General features: G+C 36.8%; 1 protein-coding gene across 1 annotated transcript in view; it reads left to right on the forward strand.

Moving 5' to 3' along the window:
• The window catches only part of VEGFC (vascular endothelial growth factor C), a 96,430-nt gene that overhangs the window by 60,676 nt on the left and 17,203 nt on the right, over nucleotides 1-18,551 (forward strand). Inside the window, exons 2-4 of the mRNA XM_068532166.1 lie at nucleotides 1,819-2,032; nucleotides 3,478-3,668; nucleotides 15,891-16,042. Coding sequence (XP_068388267.1) covers nucleotides 1,819-2,032; nucleotides 3,478-3,668; nucleotides 15,891-16,042 — 557 coding nt within the window. The remainder of the gene's footprint in view (nucleotides 1-1,818; nucleotides 2,033-3,477; nucleotides 3,669-15,890; nucleotides 16,043-18,551) is intronic.

Genomic DNA, 18,551 nt, shown 5'->3' on the forward strand with positions numbered 1-18,551 from the left:
GGGCAAACAGAACCCCACCTATGACATTCTCCTCCAGGTAGAAGTGACCGCAAATATACCCATGTACTTTTATCATCTTTCTCCCCAGTAGTAATCCTTTTAGATTCTGAACCATTTTTGATTCTTGAATTTTGTGTCTCATGTGAGATTTTCCTGAGATAAATATTTCATACACATTTAATTGGGAACCTGTGTGGGGATGTTTTGTCACTTTTGTTTAAGCTAAGATCTCCTCTCCACCCCACTCTCCATCTAGTCAGTAGAATTATATTCTGTATAACTGTCTGGCATATCAAGACTCATCCTATATCTTCCAGAAGGTCATGGATTAATATAATATTTTTATAACATAGACCTAAAGAGATGAGTTGATATGCTCAATTCACACAATTAATGAAGAAAGGGGAAAACACTGAAATTCATAGCCAGTTTTATTATCTAATAGGAAGGGACACATTTCATAATCTACTGCCTAGGATGCTCTGTAATAATGTAAGAAAACTACATTAGATTATGTTTCTCAAAATGTAGTACAAAAATCACCTACATCAGAATAACTTGGATTATTAAAAATGGTGAAAAGACTTTCAATTTAATTGTATTTTGATTTTTAAAGCAAATATATTAATTCTGCACTTCAAAAATTAGACAGGGAAATCTATAACTTGTTAGAATGTAGCCTCCTGATGTCATCCAAGATGCTTGGCAGGGGAGATGGGGGCAGGTACCTGCATTTTTAACAGCTCTCAGATTGATTCCTATGCAGCTAAACTTTGAGAACCAGTGTCCAAAGTATTTAATTACATATTTAGACTAAAAGCTGGGATAATCATGGCAATAGAAAACAAACATTTGATGACATACATCAGTTTGCAGATAGATAAAGTTAAACAATGTCCCATTTTCCCATAATTTCAAGGAATAATTTAGAAAAAAAACTGTATTTTTTTCTTAGGTATGGACATAATTTGGAATGCTCTACTTAATTGGATACACTAATATAAACAGTTAACTACTTGTCAGCAGAATTAATGTTCTCTGAACTATTTCATGTCTTTTTCATAGCAGAATAAACCTTGGTGATCAGGTTTTTTGGAAATACTGGAAGGTTCTGCCAAAATGTAACCCTTACTGTGATTCTGTGATTGAAATCCCATTCTTCATGTGATTATTTATTCTAAGATAGTTTCCATAAACTGAGATTCCTAATTTCATGCATCCTGCTTACTTGTATTGATGCTGATAACTAAAAATGAAACGAAGCGTTAGAGTGGATTTTGGTTTAATTTTATTTATGTTGGAGGGTAACAGAAGCTTGAATAACTTCTTTAACTTACACACTAGCCAATTTGGTAAAGCAACTATAAATAAAACAGGCTACTTCAGAAATTATTTTAAAAATTATGTCTCAAAATTTTCTGTCCTAAAAACTAAGTATGTATTTTACATTTTAATTGTGGTATTTAATTTCATTTCAATTGTGGTATTGATTCAAATTAAAAGATGAATGTAATTTTACCAAGAATTGTTAATTTGGGGAAAATTAATAATATTTTAATAGAAATTTAGCATATATAACATATATAAATATATATAATATATTTTTATATATATATAACAAGCCTAAAGGTTTTCTAATGCATATATTACATATGTGTGTGTGTATATATATATATATATATATATATATATATATATATATTTGTATAGATAGATAGATGGACAGATAGATATAAAGCAAGGCTAAGGTTTTCTAGCGCATCTGTTTCCAAATCCCTTAATCTGACAGGTAACCGATCTTGCATGCTTCTTTGACAGGCTTATGCAGGCAAAGATCTGGAGGAGCAGTTGCGGTCGGTGTCCAGTGTAGACGAACTCATGACTGTGCTCTACCCCGAATACTGGAAAATGTACAAGTGTCAGTTAAGGAAAGGTGGCTGGCAACACAGTAAAGAACAGGCCAACGCCAATACGAGAACAGAAGGGACTCTAAAATTTGCTGCAGCGCACTATAATGCAGAGATCTTAAAAAGTAAGTATGGGAAAGAAAATATATAATAAGCTTCATATATCAACCCGGTGAAAATTGTCTATCTTGTCTTTTAATTTCAGCATTTGTAATACCACTGAATACCTTTAGGGCCAAAAGTAAATAAAACAACAGAAAATAAGGAATTATTTTCAAAATACAGAATTTTATGATTTCACTGTGAGTGGTTAAGATGATTTCTTGAAAAATAAAGACAGGGAGGTGCGTGCACATCAACACACTGTAATTTTTTTTTAATTGAGGTGATGTCCCATCAGAAAAAATTTTAAAACATACAGATAAATTTTACACACTATACCAGTTTAATCACTTAAACATCCTGCATCATAAAAATAATTGCACATAAATTTTCTTTAGCTTTGGATATAGAAATGTTTGATTTCTAAATCATCCAAAATCACCTTATCAACTGCTACTTGTTTCTGTGTTGCTTCATAGGGAACTTGCTTGAGAGCTGGACTTTGGTAAAAGTCACAAAAGATTATGATGTTGCACAAAATGCCATAGCATAAATAGGTGGACACTTTTAAAACGTTAACTCCTTCCTGTTGTTGGATATTAACTGCTGTAAAGGTTTGAGATTGCAAATTATTTTGAGAACAAAAGCAAACAAACAAAATGGTTTTATGGTTGAATAACCAGTAGTTTATATCTTTTTTTCCCCAAAACTTTATTTTAGGGGAAATAGGGGGAAAATAAACTGGAACATTTAAGAAGTACATCATTTTTAATGCAGTCTTTAAAGAGTCAGCAGTGTTATAGGTAAAGCACTGACTCATTGGGAACAGAATTCCAAGAGAGAGCATGAAAGGACTAGGAGATTTTGACTTTCCTGAAAAAGCTTAAGTTCAGGATGCATGTCCCAGTTGCTGGAAAATACCCTCTCATTTCAAGTACCTATCACCAGGACATTACCGAGGTTGCCAGATCGCCTGCCTGAAAATGAATTTTGAATTGAATCCAAAACCAAAGCCGTCATCTCATTTACATCTCAGTTTAAAAAAGAAACATTAAACACGTTGTTTATGTTTGCTCTGAGACGTCAAAAATGCTACGTATGATAGCAAATGAGCACGAGCCTCTCTCTGCGGGTTTTATAAACATCTGTATGTTAAATGTTCATTTTCTTAAGTAAAGAAAACCAAACATTAGGGCCGTAGAATCATTATTCTATTGTCATTTTGAGAAAGCGTCTAGATGTTAGTTGGTTTTTTTTCTTTTAGAGAATACCTTTAGCTACTCTGTTAAAGATTATATCCTCTTCCAATTCACGGGGCGATGCAGGATCCCATCAACTATTCCTCCAAAGTTATGCATCGTACTTAACTCTTCACTCTGAAATCAAGCGTGAGTGGCTTCCACCTGCTGTGGGTGTCTCGGCCTTGGCCGCTTCTGTGCGACTCACGGCCTTCCCTGTGACCCGACAGGTATCGATACCGAGTGGAGGAAGACCCAGTGCGTGCCGCGGGAGGTGTGCGTGGATGTGGGGAAGGAGTTCGGGGCAGCGACGAACACCTTCTTCAAGCCTCCGTGCGTGTCCGTCTACAGATGCGGCGGCTGCTGCAACAGCGAGGGCCAGCGGTGCACGAACACCAGCGCCAGCTACCTCAGCAAGGCGGTAGGCCGGGCTCTGCGCGAGCCCTGCACCCGGGCGCCGTCCTCCCTGCGGCCTTCAGAGGGCCTCAGTCCCGCCCACAGTTGCCTGTCTGGTCCCTGGGGAACGAAGTTAACGTCCCAGTAGTTGGTGCTTTCCGTGGTAGACCATCACCGAGAGAGTAATTGATGCTTCGTGAACTCTCTTTACAGCGTGGCATGCAAGAAAGCCACGTTTTAAAGGTCAAATAGAAATGCTCACGCCAGTAGCGTATTCTGCAGAAAGTCATATTCATTTTAAAAAGATACTAAGATTTTAAAAGATGATGCTGTTTTTATATTCAAGCCAAAGTCTATCAAAGGGATGGCGGCCTTCTGAGTCTCTTGAAAAAACATGCCATCTTTTTCAAAGTTAGAGAAAATAAACATGAGGGATTTTGGAATTAAAATAAATTTTTTGGAATACCTTTAATTGTGTATATTTTAAAATAATTCAGTTCAGCAGTATGATATGTGTCCCAGACAATATTGTTTATTATTATGGTGCTTGACTTAAATGAAATATAAATTCGGTTGATTTTTTCAAAAGGTCCAGATATACCTGTTGGGTTTTCCAAAGAACAAAGGGCTGTACGTCTTTTAAAATTGGGATGACACGGAACACACTCAAAAGATAGATTTTTGAAGAATCGTTTTGTCAAGTAAAACAAAATGCATCTATTAAGAGCTCATTATCTATCATTTCAGAATTGCCTTATTGGATTTAGTTGGCGGATGAAATTTTATTTGCGAAGCGCTTATGTTGTACACATCTGGATGACGACCATTGTAGTGCTGGGACTTTGTTGCGGTTGTCGTTCACTTCTGGAAATTCCTGCTTTTTTACAGTTCATTTATTTACTTCGCAAAAATAAGTTCCCAGTTGACAAGGTCCAAAGCTATTTTTCACGCCTGATTTCCTCCACAAATTCTTCTATGGTGCCTTGTTAATATAGAGAAAGTGTTTTAAGGTGCATCTTTTAAAAATGTCTCACGCTTTTTAGAGTCATATTAATTAAAGATTACTTTCATATTGAAATTAAATAGTTCAAAATACGTCTTCTTGAGATACAGATGCCCAGTGTTTGGTATAAAGGTCCTCAGCCAGGACTTTTCTCCCCAACACCAGACTCACCCCAAACAACAACAGCACCATAAAAAACACCTGGTCTTCTAGTTTTCCCTCTTTCATTGCTTGACTTCGTCTCTATTTGGAGAGAAGGAAATCGTCGTTGACGTCTCCTTCTCTCGTCACAAAACCCAACTGTCACCGAATCGGATATTTTATCCCCTGAGTGTCTTGAATCCCCGTGCCTAGCACCATCACTGTCGGCCAAGACACTTTTGATGCTGCTTCCGACTTACGAAGTAACATCCTCTCTGCTCTCCCTGCTCCCACGCTGCCCCCGTCCCCGCTTCCTAATCTATCCTCTAAACTGTTCCCAAGCATGAGATTTTTGAACACACAAGTCTGATGTTGTCAGTCTCCAGCTTAAAAGCCCTCCAGTGGTCGCTCATTGCGCCTAGAACAATATACCAAAATCTTTATCACAGCCCCTGCCTTCTTCTGCAGCATCCTCTAGCATAACTCTCCCTGGACCTAACTTGTTGTGCTTCCAATGCTCCAGCTTCCTTCAGTTCCTGGGAACCCGTTTCCCCCTCTGCCCCAGAGCCTTTGCACACACCTCTGAGCCATCCTGGCCTTCTAGCCTCCTCCCTGCTGAGGTACTGGTTCCTCAGATCTCAACTCGGGCATCACGTGGCTCAAGGAAGTCCCGGGGGAGATTTTTCTGACCTCCTGGGTTACACTCAGTAATTCTTGTACATGCTTTTTAGTTTCCAGTACTTTTCTTTCATTTTTAAAATTCTTTTTCTTTTTTAAATTTTTATCGGAGTAGAGTGGCTTTACAATGTTGTGTTAATTTCTGCTGTACAGAAAAGTGAATCAGCTATACGCATACATATATCCCCTCTTTCTTGGATTTCCTTCCCATTTAGGTCACCACAGAGCATTGAGTAGAGTTGCCTGTGCTATACAGTAGGTTCTCCTTAGTTATCTGTTTTATACATAGTAGTGTGTATATGTCAATCCCAATCTCCCAGTTCATCCCCCGCCTTCCCCCCTTGGTATCCATAAGTCTGTTCTCTACATCTGTGTCTCTAGCCAATACTTTTCTTTCAAAGCAGTAACTATAGCTTATAATCATATCGTTTATAATCATATAGTCATTATTATTTGAGTAATGTTTATCACCTCCATAAAGGCAAAAAGAGATCTGTTTCATGCACTGATCACCCAGCTGCCTACAACAGAGGTAGTGCACACCCCCTTAAAGGATCCCATGAAAACTGCGGACCCTCTCACCAGAAAAAAAACGAAAATATAGACACATAAACAGCATTTCCCCCTACAGTTTCAGGGAGTTCTCTGACCCTTAATCCTTAAGTGTTGAACCAAGTTGTAAAACAATTTCTTAATGATTAATAATAATAAAATAGTTGATTAACTCACCTGTGTAATTTTTAAATGAACTGATTCTTTTACCAAACAAAAGTATATGCTAAAAATTATAGCTCGGCCTTTTAAAAATGTCTGTTTCTTTAACAAATGGAAGAGAAAATTCTCCTTTTTTTCCATTCGTAGTTAATATGAGCAAAAGTCAACATTCTATTCCTCTTGCTATCGGCTCACTAAATACATGTTTACTTTACACCTGTGCCAAATAGGAGTCCCTGAGGTAAAATCTGAACTTGGAAAACAGAGAATCAGTACATTGTTCGTAAGCAAAATACATAACTTTAGTCTTCAATTAACCATTATGTAGTGGTTTTTCTGTGACCACTGCATACTTATCCTCTACATTGGTCTAATTAGGTCTCATATTCACCTAACTGGTATCAGAGTGAAAGTATTTATGTAAGGACAAGTACGTATGTCCAACAGCATACTAACTGCTCTGTCAAGCGGGAGGCCTTAGAGAGGTTTAGACTTTAGAAATTCTAAGTCTTCAGGGCTAAAAAGAGCATTTAGTGCTAAGTTTAAGTGCTATGTATAGGTATAGAATTTGACCCAGTAGCCTCAGTACTTAAAACATCAAGTATGATACCATTTTCCTATAAGAAAATTAAGTCTGCTTTAGATCATATGGAATCAGTTCTTGCTGTATTTAATCTTCTTTCACCTCCAAGCTTCACAGAATTTAGGATTACTTTTATAATACATTTATGATGTTGCTATGATTCATTTTACCTGCTTCCTCCCAATTATCTGATCATATGAAAAAAAAAATCGGGATTTGCCTATGCCATTTTTGAAGTCTGTCTGGTTTCTTGTTGGTTTATGTTTTCACATTTTGTTTGGATTTTTTCGAATAGACTTGATACTTGCGATAATCACAATTCCTATAAATTCTGATCTGCATAGCAGTGGTTTTAAAGTGTGTAACAATGGAGTAGTTTTCATTTTAGCATTTCAAGTTTTTAAAGATGTGCAGAATTTTGGAGTTAAAAGTTTGAAGTCAGTTGGGAAGGAAGTCCTTAGTCTTCCGAGTTCCGCTCCGGACACCCTCCTCTGACTCTACACACCCTCTTTCCTCACTTTCTCTTTCTGCCCTCCCTGGTGATTACTCCCAAACCTTCATCTCCAGCCCAGACCTCTCTCGTGGTTTCCACACAACCGACTCAGCCTCGTGACTCGGCTTCCCCCGGACAGGTCACAGTCAGCCTGTGTCACGCTGGAGTTACGGCCTGTCCCCCACCTCCACCCACCCTCACAAATAAACAAAAAAGTCATGAATCTTTTTCTTTTTCCAGCATTCTCTGTCTTAGTAAATGATGCCATTCTTTTCGTTGGTCCATCTGATTATTCCTGCTTTCACCAGAAGCCCAATCAATAATTCCTGTTAACTCTACCTTCCAAACGTCTCTAGAACCCGTCCGTGTCTTCATTCTGCTGACTCCACTCTGATCTGGGCCGCATCCGTCAATCACCTGGAACATGACACGTGGACCAGCCCACTAACTGATGTCCTACCTCCTTCCTGCTTCCCTCCAATCCCTTTGCCGCATTATAGCAGTGAGTTGTTTCTTTTCTAAATGAGAAGTCAGATGCTGCTCAAAACTCTCCTGTAACACTGCCTGTTGAGACTGAGCTGGCATGCAGCGAGGGTGTTGGTAAGCTGGTCTTTTCTCATTGGATTGCTCAGGCTAGCACCTCTTCTGATCGGTTGATACCAACCTTCTAAGTTGTGAAATATTTTGAATGACACTCCTCTTTAGGTGTCTTCTTTGGGTTAAATCCTTTAACATGGTTTCCTGGGCCCTCCATGATCTGGCTGCTACTTAAATCTGCAGCTTCAATTGTCTCTGCTCTTTCCCGCAAAAACTACTTTCCACAAATACCCAAATTCCTTTACTCTTTAAAATATGTCAAAATCTCTTACCTCCAAGTCGTTCCAGTACTGCATCCTGGGTTTGAAACACCTCCTTACACATCACCACCATGTCCACCCTTATCGAGCTGATTTGTACACATCCTTAGGCCTAGACCTAAACGTCGCCTTCACAGCATCCTGTCCTGTGCTCCGATAGCACCCTGTACTACCCGTACAATATAGCACATTACCTTATCTGTCTGTCAGATTATTTTATCCCCCAGGCTCTAAACCCCGTGAAAGCAAAGGCTGGGTTTGGTTATTACCATGGGGCATAATAGCACGGTAGTTGGCACGTAGTGTACACTGGGCACTAAATAAATACTTAAATAAAAGGGAACCGATTTGGAGTCAAAGGCAGAGTTTTGAATAGGCTGGTTTTGAAGCATCTGAGTGGTATTTAGGTGGAGATACCAGAGGAAGACTGGGCATATAATTCTAGAATTCTACAGCAGTGATTGGATCTTCAGCTATAGATTTGGGAGGAAACCTCATATTGATGAGTGTGGTTTGAAGCCTTTATGTGGTTGTTACTGCTGAGAGAATTCTTGTATCAGGAGAGAGATCGGAAGCTAATACCCAGGGAAAGCCAATATTCAGTCGTTGGTATCCCGCCCATTTCTCCCTTTGATTTTGTAATATCATGCCCTTCTCCCACCCGAAGAATCCACTCAGATTTATTTTTTAAGGTAAAAGGGATAATTTGAATTTAAATTCAATTAAGCAAATATGGTGAAGCACCTACTAAGTAGTGCTTATCAAGGAGGTTTACAAACCAAGGAGAACAAGACATGAAACTCCTGATGGCACTGTTTTCATTTGTCTTTGACCTTTTTACTAATTTTGCAGCTTGTAAAAGCTGGCACTCAGGTAACGCTCTTTCCTGAGTTTATCTGTTTTTTTATATTTTCAATATAGTATAAATGGGAGCATGTGATGATTGCTTTCAAACATAAAAGGAAGTTTCTTACCGATATTTTCTGAAGGGGAAAAAAAAAGTGTTTTGTTACAGGAATTCCAGACACATCTTTTGGCAACAAGTCACCAGTTAGAATCACATAAACTGTAAGGACAATGTACCTTAAGTAACGTAAAACCCAAGTTTTTAGTAGAAGCTTCATAGAAAAATTTTGTGGGGTTCCATGAAGGACAGGTTATCAGCGTGTGTGAGGAAGCCAGCCGTGAGTTGAAAAGTAAAACCACATGCACTGAGCATTCCAGAGTGAGCTAATCCATAACAACTGCTCCGAAGTCCTTCCCAACTAATATCTAAGTGACTTTGAAAAGTTACACAGATCGGATGTCTTCTTGACCTCTTTCCTAAACATATGCTTTAAGTGGATTTTCTCATGAGAAATTGTATGTTTAAGACACATAACCAAAAAGTAGAAAGTGGATTTTGCAGAACGTAAACTATTTGATGGCCAAACTAGGAGCAGAAGAAAGTCATCTGCTTTTGAGCCAAACATATGGATAAAAAGTTATTTAAGTGTTGGTATTGTTGTTGAATAGTGTCACTGAAGATAGGAATGAAAGAATAACTGCCAAATCTATGGGCTTTCCTTGGACATCTTGGAGTTAGAACTGGAGAAACTGTATGTGTTCATTAGTATCAACCGAAGAAGCAGCTCAGTCTGGGCCCTAAACCTCCTTTCCTCATTCTGATGTACATGAACCACATTATTTAAAATTCTGTGTTGCTGTCTTAGAAATAGCTATTCTATGTTTGTGTTATTTTATAAAGAAATAATGTGAACATATAGACTAGCAAAAGCATGCCAGATTATATTGGAGTTCAAGTGTTTCTTAAAATTGTCTTTTACTGCCAAATTCATTTAAACCTAAGTAAGTAAAATGTGCAACTCTGGAATGAAACTTAGAAGTATTATTTTGCACTGCCGACAGGCATAGTTCTTCCATTAATTAAAACAGAACACTAGCAGTCTGAAGGATTACTTTATTACATTCATATGTATTTAACAAGTGGAATGCGATTTGTTCTGAATTTTTAGCTAAGTAATATTTGGCAAGCACGGTTGTTGGAAATCAGGTTTTATCCAGATGTGGGAAAAGAACTCTATACCAATACCAGTTATCAGAAGTTAATGCATCTGTTAAACAAACCACTTTTTTCCAACTTAATGTACTGATCATGTCCACAAGTTTTATTCAATATTTCTAAAACTCCTGAATTGGGGTTTTTATTTTAATTGTAGCACTGTATGTACATTTTATTTATAAAAACATGTAAAATGAATTCAATACCAGATGTAAATCTGTTAGGACCTGCTGTCTTCCCAGACCCAATTTAAGTTCCATAGACCCTTGATAGCTGGCCATGTGCTTAATATACTCAGTGGAAAGGTTAAAATAAACCCTCAATTTTCATCTTTTCCCATGTTTAGGGATTATTTCTTTAAATGTTGTGCAGTTTTTCTGTCTGACTTTGCAGTTATTAGCCATGCTCTCCAGGGGCTACAGATGTGTCTACACTTAATTAACAGACTCAGGGTTGGAATATTTAAATTACATATGGTAGTGAAATATTATTCTCTGGAGAGAAATTGGTCATATTTTGAGATAAAAAGATGTTGTAAAGGAAGGCACTTTTTGTGTCATATTTTTATCCACTCAAACATTCTCTAGAATTTGGTACTAAACTGTAATCCAGGATCTTCTCAAAAAGGAAGTTCTACACCTTTTTCTTGCATAGCCTGCAAGAGAAGCAGAAATAGGAATTGTTGCTTTACAACTGTTGCTATGCTGGTGTAAACAACCTATTGTTTCAAAATGTGGCTTTATTTGAAGTCCATTCTGGTTGGTGGGAATGGACTTTTAAATATTCTTATTAAAGAATTCCAGTAGATAGCAAATGAGGACCTGTCTGTTGGAAATGTTTGTCATTTCCTCTTGTTTATTACAGTTTTACTGAATACACAATCAAAAATTATTTTCAGTTTCCATCTTTGTTTAAATGCCGTCTTTATGTAAATTCTTTTGATCTTCTCCAAAACCAGCAACTCTTTTAATAGGCATATGCTGATAGTATAGCATCAGTCTCCATAGTGAATTTTATTATTATTTAGATGCTTAATTATTTACAAGCTAATACCATCTGTTGTTCAAGAACAATTCACTTTATGGTATAAAACTATTTTAGGAAAATCATCATGTTCAAAATATCAAGTTATAATTATCATCACCCATTAGTATTTACTAGGTGCACATATATACACAGAATTATTAGCTAAAGCTGAACATAGTACATAAATTTTGCACTCTATGAGTTTAAATTTAAAATAGAAAGTACTATTGTGCACACATTAAAGAACAAAACAATCTGACAAGAGTATAAGGATTTTTACTGCATTAAAATATAAAGAATCTATTTATTGTTTCAAAGACTGATGTGTTTGGATAGACCTTAACTCTTTTGAGAGAAAATTATAGTCACTGTGTTGGTTTCGGTCTTTATATAAATGACAAGCACAGATTTCATAAGGGAGTTAAACTGCAGGTTCTTGCTTACCAACAGCATTTGTGGTAAACTATTTGCTGTGTTTAAAATTCTAACCTAGTATCATCATACATACACAGATTTTTTTTTCCTAATTCGCTCTCGTTAGTTTCGCTTAACTAAAACTAGGGACAAGAGTCATTGATTGATGACTGTTATCTTCAGATGACTGTTAACTTGAGATGACTGGTGACTTATAGGTTCTCAATAAATAGTTATTGAAAACTGAACAAAGAAAGATTTTAAATAAGTTAAAGAATTGTAATTCCTCTAATGAAGATTCAACTCAGTTTTAAAGAGGAAGAAGAATCATCCAAACAACACTGCCATGAAATCACCACCATTATTATCCCTATTTCATAAATCATGAAACAGCAGCTAAGAGAAGTTAGATACTTTTTCCAGATCACAGAAGTAGCACAGATGCAGGACTCTAATTAATGTCTATCTCTTTTTAAGACTAAGATGTTGGTTATTCTTATATCTCTAGTAGAAAAGGGAAGTTGCCAGTTATTTGAAAAGTTTATTTATTTAGGGAAACATGTGAGTTTATCATGTAATTCTAATTATTAATATTTTTCAGCTCAAAAAATGTTTACATTTTCTGAGCACATACTATCTAATTAGGAAAAAGGGCTCTAGACATTCTTAGTAACATAGGGATTAAATAGAGCAATATAAAATTCACAAATTGGTCTGTAAAAAAGAAAATGGAATTTATTATACTTATTAAAAAGGAGTAGAAACTGTATTTAATCATTTTAAATGAAAAAAGAAGTCAATCAATACTCACATTTAAAGCTAGTGCAGAAAGGAGGTGGGAAATGAGAGCGGCTCCTTTAACGTGTGACAGCAGCTGGCACTGGCACAATTACGTCTTACTGTCCACACGTACAGCACAGCTCAGTAGATGTTTCTAATTCTTCTGAAGTCAACAGATGAATAAAAATCTTTTTCCCTTTAATATTGGTCAAAAGCATCTTTCTCTGGACCCTTAAATTTTTTCCACAGTGACACAGTCAATTAGAAAGTTAAGGAAACTGCCTGAAAATCTCAGGTCAAAATTTGGAGGTGGAAGGTGTGTTTCGAAGAGAAGAAAAGGGTTTTGACTTTAATTTTCAGCCTGTTTCTTTCTTTTGATCAAATTAACTGAATTGAGCTGGCCAATTGCCTACTTGGACTCAAACAAGAGACATTTCTATGACATCAATAATTAAATATTTATTTTCCTTAATTAGAAATAATTTTTCTCTCAAACTGCACCACAGTTTTAATGCCTATGAAAAATCTTCAACTTACAGGAAAAAAACAGTTCTCTGAACAGTGATTTGTTTTTTCTGTGCCTCTTTACCTGTCCCTTTACCCTTTTAGTCAGTGTATTCACCAACACAAATCCCTCCCGCCCTTTGAAAGTAGAGCGCCAGGCTTATTTTACCAGGAAGATGCGTCTTAATGTGCGTTTTACCGATCTCCGTCTCCCTAGAACATTCTTCCAAGCCCTAGTTCCTGAATACACACCTGGTGCTTTGGGGCAGGGCCTGTTTGTGGACATTCTCCACCCAGGAATGGCCGAAATCTGTCCACGATCACTGATAACACTCATTGTGGTCTCTCTCCCCTTTGGAAACCATGCCAGGGTGGAACCCGGCATGGCAGCAGTCACTGAAAGTAGGAGGGATGCGGCTGAGGTCTGGGGGTGGGAAAGCATCGTTCACTCTTCTGCAATAGCTGTTATCTCACAGTGCCTTATCCCTCGCTACCAGGCCCTGTCCTGCCTTGTGTCACTTGAGACGATGCCAGATCTTGCAGTGGTTATTACACGCATTCTGTAAGCAGAAATGCCCTCGTGGCCTGACCCATCTCATCCCTTTCTCTCCAGTCACATGAGGCCACCCTTCTTGCTTCTTCATTCCCACCTGCTCCTGCCCGTCGGCCCCTGACCTGCTGCAGCCCTCAGAGTCGCTCTGGTACGCAGTTATCTCCGCTCAGTCCTTATCGCACTTGAAGACCTTTGACCCTGTGAAGACCTTTGACCCTGTGACCACACCCACCTTCTTGAAGCTCTCCTCTCTTTCTTTTGCTTCCCCTGGCTTAACAGTTCCCCTCCTGGTTCTCCATGTCGGGTCAGACTTCTTCCCAAACATATTTACTGGTTCATGGGCCTTTTTTCACCCCTTATATGTTCCTGTTGCCCAGGTTTCTAGTATTAGGCGTGTTCTGTTTTCATTCAGAATGATCTCACCAAGTAATCTCATCAATGCCCAAGACTTTAATTCCAACTTTAATACCGCTGGCCTTTAAGGGGCTCTCCTAAGCTCTAAGTACATATATCTAATTGCCAGTTAAACATAAATTCTTAGGTTTTTCTGAGCTGACCTGTACATCGTTCTATCATTTCCACTATGACAGAGTTTAATTAAGTAATTTATGAATATATAAATATGAAAATTAAATAAGCAATTCTAAACCACTTTATATTTCTTCTGTGATGCTGGTTCTTAATGTAGGGTCGAGAGATGTCATAAGAAGTAGAAAAACTATAGTCTATATAGATAGTACAGAATTCTCTCTCTTAAAATAGTTATACATAGTGCAAAAGATTTCTGCCAGTGTGACATTTTACCTACTAAAAGGCTTTCATCCAAACTGCATAAACAAATGTCTTTTTAGAGAAGAAACTGGTCAAAATAATAATACTGGGATACATTGAGGCCATATGTTGAGATTACCTACATAGAATAGAAAATATTCTGGAAAGCATCTAGAATCTTGAGAATATATGCAAATAATAATAACTCACATCTACACAGCAATCAAAATACATATCACAATCATATACGTTAGCTTACATAATTTTTAAAACAGTCCCATGAATTAATGGGTCAAATGTTACCCTGAATTTACTGGTTGTTAAAGAAATATACAGCTTCGAGAAGTTAAATGACCTTTCCAAGTTCACATAACTTATAAGTGGGGTTGCTAATAAAGGTGCCCTGTCTGGATGTGAGTCTGTGCCCATTCCTCCTAAGGCACTTATGCTAAGAAAGTAGCTGAAGTTTTACGTGAATATATAAGAAATACATTTCAAGTGAAGAAAATGTGCATTTATAATTTAGATATTTCTATATTTCATTCTTCAAAATTCATTTCAATGAATCTCCCTGTAGGCAAGGGAGCAAGAATGGGCAACTAATTCTATGCCCTAAATATCAGCAATGATCTTCAACTGTTGGCATGAAATTACAGCAAAGGGTGGAATCGCAAGGCTCTGGGGTGTGTTGTCTTTTTTAGCACTACACAAATGTCCGTAAAGGTACCAAACAACACATGGTTTAAGTACAATTAAATTACTATGAACTGATCTTATCAAGCAGGTAATGGTCAGGATTTCACTTTCACCATTATTACTGATCATAATTTAGATTCTAAGAATCTTTGGAATGTAAATCCTCTTAGTTTTACTTAATCACTAATTTATTTGTATATTCAACTTAAAACATTGTTTTTGTGGAAGGAAGAGGAAAAGCTGAAGTTCTCCACTAATAAGGCATTCAGAATGAGGTTTTAAACGAAATGTTAAGACTCTAATCCACCATCATGTATAATGTCCTACCCTATTTTACACTCATATTTTCATAATGCCTTCGTCAAAATAGCAGAAACGCTCCTTTACTAATGAATGTATTTATTTTTCTTTTAAACATAATAAATTCATAAGATATCTCAGATCAATGTAAAACTACTTTGAGGTTGAAGTTTAATTTGGAATGAAAGTCAGTTTTACATCTATGTATTTTATGTCTGTGTATTCAGTTTACATAAAATAGGACTTAACCAAACATTTCTAGGTTGTGTGACCAATAGCTTTGCTCTTACATCACAAAGATATTTATATCAGTGCCATTTTTTTAAACCCCTGGAATAATCTAGGACTCTGAAACAATCCTTTTTTCCTTGAACATGTTGGTCTGTCACATCTCTGCTCTGTAATCATTAGTTGGTTATCAAAATTCTAATATGCTTTATAATAGTGACATGAGATAAGCATATAGACTGTTTACTATTCTGATAAGGGATACTTATTAGACGCAAAACAGTTTTTACATTGTAATCATAAAAAACTTTAGCATCCTGCATACATTATGCAGCACTACCTAATCATGAAGAGTTAATCTCACTCTTTTTGGACTCCAACATGTACCATAAAAATGCTTTATAGCATCTATATAATTTTTCTTCTCTTGTCCCTTCTTTGTAGTTGTTTGAAATTACAGTGCCTCTCTCTCAAGGCCCCAAACCAGTAACAATCAGTTTTGCCAATCACACTTCCTGCCGATGCATGTCTAAGCTGGATGTTTACAGACAAGTCCATTCAATTATTAGACGTTCCCTGCCAGCAACACTACCACAGTGAGTATGAATTAAGTCTATTTTTTCTTCATCCTCTACTAATATAAAATTATTTCCAAGTAAACACAGTTGATTGAAAGAATTTTTGTGAAATTTGCGATAATATACCTCCGCATCAAATAAAAAGAAGACAAATTTAAAAGTGCACCGTGAACATAAAATTAAACTGAAACAAGAAAACCCATGTTATAGACAAAATAGCTCACAATATAAAAGAAGTATTTCTGTGGAATGACACACATGCCACCAACATTCAACATTCGTGAAATCAGGTGTGCAAATTCATAGATGATGCTAAAACTAAAAATATTTGAGCCTAAGATTTTTGGTCCAGAACAAAAAGTAAATATAAATACATTATTTTCCATCTATTAGCATTCAGTTGCCTCTCTTCAGTCTCCATTAGTTTCTCTCTATATATCGATTCATATTTTTTATTTCAGCAAGGATTGAATACTGAAATTTTGATTAATACTTGAAATAATTTTTCTTAATATTACTTCAAATTAACAAAGTAACATTTGTTATTGAAATTTTTTTCGCATCCTATTTTTTAGTTTGGTATATGGCAACATATGCTTCATTAGATCTTATAAAGGGCCTGGATAGAGCATCACGTATTGACTCTATGAACAGTTTATAATGAATCATTATGCATTGCCATCTGAGATCTAGGAACTTTTTGCCCCCAAAGTAGGATGCAGCTCTTTGTTCTTTAGGATAGCCAGGGAATATGGAATGTGCGTGTAAATAGACCTTAGATAATTCCAACATTTGTAACAAAAGTATAAATAAATTGATGGGTAAACATATACATTTACCAAAAACCTTTTTAGAAACCTTTCATTTTAGTGGACTTGACAATAAAAATGATGGGCTAATAGCAGTTTTCCCTGTTGGATCTCTTTGTGCTGCTTTACTTAGTGTGACAGATAGGAGGCGTTACCTTCCCAGGGACACCGTAGGAAAAACTCAAGGATAGCGTAATTTGACTGACAGAAAGAAAAAATCTTACAGGCATCTGTGAATAAATTCATACTGATGCAAGTGGAGACAACGGCCCCCTGAAGTAGTAGGTGCGATTTCATTCATGCAGCCCTGGGAGTTCTATTCACCTGTGTCCCTTGGCAACTCATCCATTCTAAGCACTTCAGTTGTTATCTCTGTATTGATGGTTTCCAGAATTATAGTTCAAGATCTGACCATATTGATGACTTATAATATTTTATTAAGTCCCTTTTATATAGCTGTGTTTATTATTATATTAGACGTAATAGGTACAAAATCAAAGATTTATTAAGTCCGTTTATTTACCTCTACATTATTCACAGTAATGGCCTTTCATATTCTTTGAGGCCTTGAAAACACGCAGTTGTCGTTAATTCCTTCTTTTCCTTGTATCACACCCGAAAGCTATTGATTATTTTGGGGGGAGGGGAGATATCTGCTCCAGCCTAAACTTATCATTTCACTTCCGTCACTGTCATCCTGATCCGCTTCTTTCTGCATGGATTTCTGATTTAATGCAGTGGTTTCAATGCTAGCTTTCTTGTGTCAAATGTGTCTCCACCTCCTGTGTAATGTCACAAGTAAGCTTTAAAAGGCATCATTTCATTCATCTGACCAGAAACTGTCAGTGACTTTCAACTTCTCAAAGAACTGGGCACCGATTTTCCACCTCTGTCTTCTGGTGTCAGCCTTCCTTTCTTGTTTTGCTTCTCATTCTTCACCAAGTCTGTGTTTCACAAAGTCTGGTTCCCTAAATACCATGCTTATTTCCTGCTCTGTAACTGTTTCTATTCTGACCTGGCTTAAAATAAATTTACTTTCTTTTCTGCCTTTCCAAAGCCGTATCCATTTCTCAGAGTTCAGGTAAAGGTCTTTCTGCTGCATTTGTCTTGTCCAAATACCACAGTCACCTTTGCTTCGTGAATTCCCATAGCAATGACTATATTTACTTTATCCTTGCATGGGTTTTTTAGGGGTCTGTAACTGTTGCATGTGAACCTAGATCATGAGAGTATTTCAGGTAGGCTTATGTCTTCTGTAATGTCCAGCTAACAACACTTACAAATAATTGAGCTGTTAACTACTTTCAGGCCCTAACGCACATTGTCTCATTTAACACTGACAAAAGCATCTGTGAAGTTGGTGGTAGTTAGCCTTATTTTACAGATGAAGCTGGTAATCACGCTCCAAACTTGGGAGCTAAACAAGTATACTACACTCATCAACAAATGCTTCTTAAATAAAGTAACTTATTTATCTGTATATATCTCATAGCATTTGTGTATTTTACTCATACTTTCATCATTACTTATTCTTCTAACTACTATACTGTATGCTTTTGGAGGTCAAGAAGAGACAAATGTTTGAGCAAAGAGAGCTTGGGTCTTAGTAAGCAGAGCTGAGTTAGGCCTGCCATTAGTTAGCGTTTTAACATTGGGTATTTCGTGTCTCTGAACCTCAGTTTGCTTATGTGTAAAATGTAAAGATGTAAAGAGGATTG

The sequence above is a fragment of the Eschrichtius robustus genome, chromosome 21 (assembly GCF_028021215.1).
Source record: "Eschrichtius robustus isolate mEscRob2 chromosome 21, mEscRob2.pri, whole genome shotgun sequence".
Classification (NCBI taxonomy): domain Eukaryota; kingdom Metazoa; phylum Chordata; class Mammalia; order Artiodactyla; family Eschrichtiidae; genus Eschrichtius; species Eschrichtius robustus.